Source organism: Astyanax mexicanus, chromosome 11, assembly GCF_023375975.1.
Source record: "Astyanax mexicanus isolate ESR-SI-001 chromosome 11, AstMex3_surface, whole genome shotgun sequence".
Lineage (NCBI taxonomy): Eukaryota > Metazoa > Chordata > Actinopteri > Characiformes > Acestrorhamphidae > Astyanax > Astyanax mexicanus.
Genome location: NC_064418.1, coordinates 38775052 through 38782500, shown reverse-complemented (window position 1 = coordinate 38782500; position 7449 = coordinate 38775052). Strand labels below are relative to the sequence as shown.

The 7449-nt window shown below is 36.7% G+C and overlaps 1 protein-coding gene across 8 annotated transcripts in view; it reads left to right on the top strand.

The window, feature by feature from the left end:
* The window catches only part of hdac4 (histone deacetylase 4), a 243633-nt gene that overhangs the window by 189410 nt on the left and 46774 nt on the right, over nt 1-7449 (top strand). For all 8 annotated transcript variants that reach the window (XM_022680188.2, XM_049485360.1, XM_049485362.1 and 5 more), the window contains 3 exons: nt 819-1005; nt 3369-3502; nt 6907-7009. In XM_022680188.2, the coding sequence (XP_022535909.2) occupies nt 819-1005; nt 3369-3502; nt 6907-7009 (424 nt within the window). The remainder of the gene's footprint in view (nt 1-818; nt 1006-3368; nt 3503-6906; nt 7010-7449) is intronic.

The following is a 7449-nucleotide window of genomic DNA, read 5'->3' as shown; positions in this document are numbered from 1 at the left end:
AATTAGTCCTGTTGAACTAAATAGCATTTCTTTTATATATAAATAATTTAAAAAAACAACATGCTCACTACACTATATGTCCAAACATTTTTGGACAGTCTTTGTAATGAACGAATGAATTCAGCTATTTTTAAATTGTACCCACTGCTACACAGGTGTGCAAATATTTGCACACACACAGCTTGTTTAGACCCAGTAAAGAAGAATTGCCAATAAAACAAGTCTCTCTGGATCAGATAAGCAGATAAACAACCTGTTGACACTATGCCAACTGGTGTGATATGGACTTGAAGAGTAAAAAAAATAAATAAATCCCAGCATTGAGGTGAAGAGCAGTGTAAATCCAATACTTTTGGATTGAAATAAGACATCTTTACCAATGCTCTTGTAGAAAAATGTCATTAAATCCTCACAGCTATGCTCCAAAAAAGTGGAAAGGCTTTTCATGACAGTAGAGACAGTTACTCCAGTAAAAGCTGAATAACTTTTTTAATACTTCTGACTGTCATTTATTGGAAGTAGTGAACTGTAAACAGTATACAGTGTGAGGACTGTAATCCCCATATCTTGTAAATCCTAGATTTTGAGAAGTTGTGTTTTTTGAGCTCCAATCATTTCACATGTGTGTACTGATCGCCATCTTCTGGCTGAATGTGTAACTGCAGGGTTTATTGAGGAGCAGTACTTCTCTCTGGAGTCGCTCTTCCTCTCTCTTCGTCTCCACAGCTTTCCTCGTCTGATCAGCTTCACTCTGAAATGTCGCTGTGTGTGAATCTCAGTGTGTTCATCCCATTGTGTTTATTCTGTGTGTTGAGCAGCAGGCTCTCCTGCTGGAGCAGCAGAGGATCCATCAGCTGAGGAACTATCAGGCGTCAATGGAGGCCGCCGGCCTGTCCGTCACGTTCCCCGGACACCGCCCACTGTCCAGAGCACAGTCGTCCCCGGCCTCAGCCACCTTCCCTATCGTGGTGCAGGAGCCACCAACCAAACCACGCTTCACCACCGGTCAGTCCAACTAACACACGTACTACACATTTACATGATTGTCTATTAGAGATGTGCTCATTTGATCTAAATAAGCTACATAACTTATTAAGGGATGTTTAAGTGCATTAAATCTAATTTTAATCTATTTCATTTAGTGCACTTGTTAGTGGTTGCTAGGGTGTTGCTAAGCAGATACAATGATGTCTTTCAGTCTCCAAATAATGCCAAGAAAACAAGTTCAATATTTGGTGGAATAACCCTGATTTTTTATCACAGTTTTCATGCATCTTGGCATGTTCTCCTCCACCAGTCTTACACACTGCTTTGAATTTGTAAAAAATTCAAGCAGTTCAGCTTGGTTTTGATAGCTTGTGATCGATTATCCAACTTCCTCTTGATTATGTTCCAGATGTTTTTAATTTGGTAAAATCAAAGAGATAGGAAAATCTATAAAAAGAGTTCATAAAATATAAAATGAAGAAAAAGATAATGGTAAAAGTAATATAAAATGATCAAAATAATAAGAAATGATAAAATGAATAATAATAAACTAAGAAAATAAAAATCTACATATAAAAATAAAACAATAAATAATTCATGTTTCATGGTAAATATTTACCAAGATTCAAGAGAAATTCAGAATATATATATATATATATTTTTAATACCACAGTTTTTAAACCTCTCATTATGGCTCCACAGACATTCCAGATTTTTATTGCAACCTTACTCGCAACATAAAAGATATGCACATAATTCTGGACTGTCAGGAGCTTTCCTGTAAACTGCTTTAAGTATATTACCATTCATATATATTTTATTGATTAAAATAATAACTAATGTCACGTTTTAGTGGTAAAAACAAATCAATAATAAGCCATTAGTGATCTGAACTGTGCTGCGAATGTATGCTCAAACTCTCCTAGAGAATGTTTCACTGTATAACTTCAGATCAATTTCTCATTTAACTACAATTACATCAATTACAATTAATGAATGATTAATTTGCTTAAATAACGGACACTGCATTGTTCTTTGCTGTAAACTGCTCGAGTTGCTCAGTCGCCTCAGTGGTTGAGTTTTCATCTATGTTGCTTCCAGTTTGCTGACTGGACAGAGCCAGGTCATGTGTTATGCATTATGCATGATTTTTGTATGATGTTTTAAGAGGACTGTATATGGAAACAGAGTGAGAAATGTATTCATTGAATAATAGTGCATAAAATTGTAAAACATTGTAATCAATATGAGAAATTAAATTCAGTTAGAGGTTTTGAATGTAATGTTCAATTAACTGCCCCGCCCTAAGTGCTCAGACCAATAATAAAACAGTGAAGACAGTTTTACCTGTATTTTATTTTATTTAGTAATAAAAAACATCAAACACAAAGTTAGCTACAGTTCCACAAGCTAATCTAATTTACCATGACTGAGATTAACATGCACACATACCTCAGCTTTTTCAGCTATGCTGGGGCAGATTAAAAAGGGTTAAGACTGTCTGTTGATGTAAGAGTTATTACCTTGTTGTTATGTTGTTAGGCCCGTCACAAAAAGAATATTTTGTGGACGACATATTGTACCAGAAATTAATGCGATACACGATATTTTTGTAATCTTAAGACTATTAAATGCCACTGACATAATGATAACAGAATAGCATAAAAAATTAATTATATCTCTTTTAAATAAAGCAAAAAAAAAATTATTTGTTGTAATTAGTTTGGGAATTATATACTTATTTCAACACCTACTTTAGTCCACACTGTGTTTATGTTATGGAGTCACAGTTGTTGAAGCATGACTGGCTAAAATACTGTTCACCGTTATATGTGTGAACAAACATACAAATAAACATAATAGACGATTTGACGATTATCAAAAATGATTGAGGTCATCTTCATTTATTGTACGATAAATCGATATTGCAATTATTGTGACAGGCCTATACGTTGTTGTTGAATTGCTATTGCATTGTTATTATACATTTAATAAATTGACTTCTCATTGACTCATATAACACGTAGAAATGGAATAAAATATACTTATCTTTATTCCCTCTTTCTTTTTTTATCTCCACATACAAACCAAAAAAAGTATGTTTTTTATCTATTGTTTTTTTGTTCCTTAATATTTGTCTTTTTTTTCTCTCTATATTGTGTCTCTTTGTCTTCTCTGTTTTTTTTTTGCCCTTTCCTCTCCTATATTTCTTGCCTGTTAATTTGCTTGTATTATTATTTCTCTAATATATCTCTGTATTAACACTAATAAACATTAAATGGCCTCAGAAGAGGGAGGGTGGTGGCTGGCCCAAAAAAAATTGCGATAGTGGTGTTTGTTTGTGTGTATATTTATTTATATATTTGTATTTGTACTTACAGGGCTGGTGTATGACACTTTAATGCAGAAGCATCAGTGTATGTGCGGTAACACCAACACCCACCCGGAGCATGCAGGCCGCATCCAGAGCATCTGGTCCAGACTGCAGGAGACCGGACTGCGCGGCAAGTGTGAGGTACCAAACTAAAACATGTATTTACAGAGCTTTATCATTTTTAAATATTCAGATTATGGTTCTGCTTAAACTCCCAAAGGCTGCAGCGGGTTCAACGTTTCTCACCTCTAGATGGCGCTGTCGAACCATCTAAATGCTGCAGAGTTCTCTTATTAAATGCTCTCCTTAAACTTGGGAAGCGACCACTGCACATGAGAAGAGCACACCCAGGAGATGATGGAATGTGTTTAGTTGTTTAGTGCATCAGACAGACAAACAGACAGAAAGACTGACTAGGCTCTGTGTTTAATCTCTCTAGATTAATAGAGATGTGTGTGTTTTAGTTTTTCTTTCTTTTTTTTTTATTAGTCTACAGAAATCTAATTATTAAGATGTGTAAAAAAGCAAAAACAGACCTGAGATCAGTACTAAGAGCAGTTCTACATTCACAAGTCAGACTCCATTTACAGTTTCTGAGTCGCCTAAATCAATTAAATCAGGGCTTCCCTAATCCGATACTATTCAGAATTGCAATCCAGAAGTCCAATATAAATATAGTGGAGAGAGAGTAGCTATCATCTTATCATGATCTCCTTTTGACCTAAAGATGAAGAAATATCACATTAAATTGTGTTGTGTTGTGAATATTCTTACATTTTGTAAAAGTCTACAAAAAAAGTCGCTGTGTATTTTTTTCTTTAGTTAAGGATCTAAAGTCATATTTATTTGTATAGCTCAGCAGCTTTACAGAAATGTAGTGAAACAATAAAAATAATAAAATACCCATAACCCCAAGAGAGCATGCCCAATGCAACAGTAGCTGTAAAAACTACCTTAAAGCTGCAGAAATAAACTTCGGAAGAATCAAAGTCTCACAAAACACTGACTGTCCGCCTCTGATTATAGTGCATTATAGAGAGCAGTTCCTGCAAAAACTAAGTTTCTTTGTTTTTCTTTTGTTCTTGTAAATCAAAGTAATGACACAATACAGACACATACAGCTCTGGAACAAAAAAGAAACCACTTAAAATTGATGAGTTTCTTTGATTTTAACAAATTGAAAACCTTTGGATTATAATTAAGAGGAAGATTGATGATCACAATCCATCAGACCAAGCTGAACTGCTTGAATTTTTGCACCAGGAGTGGCATAAATTTCAAGTGCAAAAGCAGTGTGTAAGACTGGTGGAGGAGAACATGCCAAGATGCATGAAAACTGTGATTGAAAAACAGGGTTATTCCACCAAATATTAATTTCTGAACTTTTAAAACATTATGAATATGAACATTGAACATTATTTGAGATCTGAAAGCTCTGCATCTTTTTTTTGTTATTTCAACCATTTCTCATTTTCTGCAAATAAATGCTCTGAATGACAATATTTTTATGTGGAATTTGGGAGAACTGAAGTGGTCTTTTTTTTTCCTGAGCTGTATTTCAGTGCATTCCTGTGGGAGTGTTTTGACCCAAAAAATATTATTTAGCCACTTACACTGTACGAATACTATTTGACTATTACATTAAACGTATGCAGTCAAAACAGTGGAAAGTATATTGCAATTTCATTTGACTAAAAAAATCCTGATATTTTCTCATGCTTACATTTTCGCAAAATATATCACAATATATTGAGTGGTAACCCCTGTATCATGTGTATCGTAATGCATTGTGCATCGCCAGGTTCGTGCTGGTACACAGCCCTAGTGCCATCTGTAGTTAGTAAAGTTATGTGGCTAATGGAGGAAATAGTTGTGAGATACCCCCTCAGAACTGGTACGTTATCAGCCCGGGCACCTGCAGCGGGTCATTCTTCTGCTGTGGCATCATGCAGATCATTGTGACTAAGTCTGGGCCGCTGGATCTAATGGCCCACGCTGGATCTAATCTCACCCACCTCAGCCCTCCTGCTCCATTGCGTCAGAGCTTTTAGAGGCAGTTGCATAGCTGCCGTCTCTGTTTTCCTACAAACAAACAAGTAAACAAGCCCTGCAACAACAGCGAGTGTCTGAGCCCTGTCTCTCTCTCTCTCTCTCTGCATGGTATGGGAAGTGGGAGTAGTTAGCTCTTCTGTGAGATTGTTTACTGTTCTGCGCAATGGGAACACAGAATTGGGCCTCAATTAAAGGCAGTCATGACTCTAATACCCCCTAATCTACAGCAGGGGGGCCCTTAAAGAGAGTAGAGCTGTTTCAAGCTGCCGCCAGCCTCAGCCGGGGCCCCCGAGGGCCCCCTTTTAACTGCCCCTGCTGTTAAACCTGAGAGCTAATACACCCTCCCCTGCTGCAGGTGTCACCATGACTTCCATACACCAAGTCATGTGTGTGTACACTTATACACACACAGACTTACACACACACACACACACACACACTCACACACACAGGTGAGCGCCTCTCTCCCTCTCCTCAGCGGATCCCCGTGGCCTGGCTGGTTGCCACGGTGGCCCGTTGCTGTTAAAGCTGGGAAAGCTCAGGTTATTGCAGAGCCTGGTCTGGATCTTTGTTGTGGAGCTAAAGCAGACTCAGGAGGCCAGTAATCCTCCCAACACTAAAACCCGATGCCCAGTCCCAACACCCACACCAGCTCTCAAATATGGACTACAGTACATGCCCAAATGTTTGTGGACACCCGTAATTCTGACACAAATGCAGAAATGCACACACATTGTATACAGTTTCTGAATCAGTTTCTCTGATTTTGCAATTTATAGGTATATGTTTAAGTAAAATGAATGTTGTTATTTTTTTTCTTTAAACTACGGACAATATTTCTCCCAAATTCCAAATAAAAATATTGTCATTTAGAACATTTATTTGCAGAAAATGAGAAATGGCTGAAATAAAAAATAAAAAGATGCAGAGCTTTCAGACCTCAAATAATGCAAAGAAAAAAAGTTCATATTCATAAAGAGATTCATTAAGAGTTCAGAAATCAATATTTGGTGAAATAACCCTGATCACAGTTTAATCACAGTTTTCATGCATCTTGGCATGTTCACACACTGATTTGGCTTGTGATCATCCGTCTTCCTCTTGATTATATTCCAGAGGTTTCCAATTTGGTAAAATAAAAATAAAAACACATTATTTTTAGGTGATCTCTTATATTTTCCATAGCTGTTGTCCCTGTAGAGAAGAATTCCCAATAGAATGATTATTAAACTTCTAAACATGAACCTATTGGCACCAGGCCTGATGCCAGGTTTGGGCTGGAGGGGTATTAAAGCCCTGCCTCAGGGCACTGAGTTGTGAAGCAGTAACAAAAAAAACCTGCGTTCTTTGGAAGGATGGAGCTCTATCCCATACTTTGTAATGCCGATATAGTGTATTTCACTTTACTTTTTAGGACATTTGTATAAAAATATATTTTTGTTGTTTCTTCACCAGTTTCCTTTTTTCTGTTGTGTGTGTTTGTGTGTAAACAGTGTATTCGGGGCAGGAAAGCCACACTGGAGGAACTGCAGACGGTCCACTCTGAAGCTCATGTAATGCTGTATGGAACTAACCCACTAAGACAGAAACTAGACAGTAAGTTTGCTTGTGCAGTTCTCTACACAAAGAAATTATTTTAAAATATCTATCTTGAAAGGTAATAGTAATATGAATATGAAAATGAATGCAACATTATACATTTAAAAAACATGTTAAAAAAATTCATAAACACAAACTAAGTGGACAAAGCCATTGTGAAAACTAACATGCCAGAAGTCATGGGATAGCACTGTATAAATTGATTGGAAAGTGATTGATTTTTACCTTAGAGGATTTCTTGAAAAAAACATGAGAGCGGAACTAGTATTGTGTCCCGTGAATTGGGACATATTTAGTATAGAAACTTGCCAGAGTATCTTTAAGGACACAAACACACAACACTGTGGATCAAGGTAATGAAGTATCGCATACATCTGGCTCCCCCATCAGGCCGCACTTAATGGCCAATGTTCAGCCTCACTCACAAGATAACACCT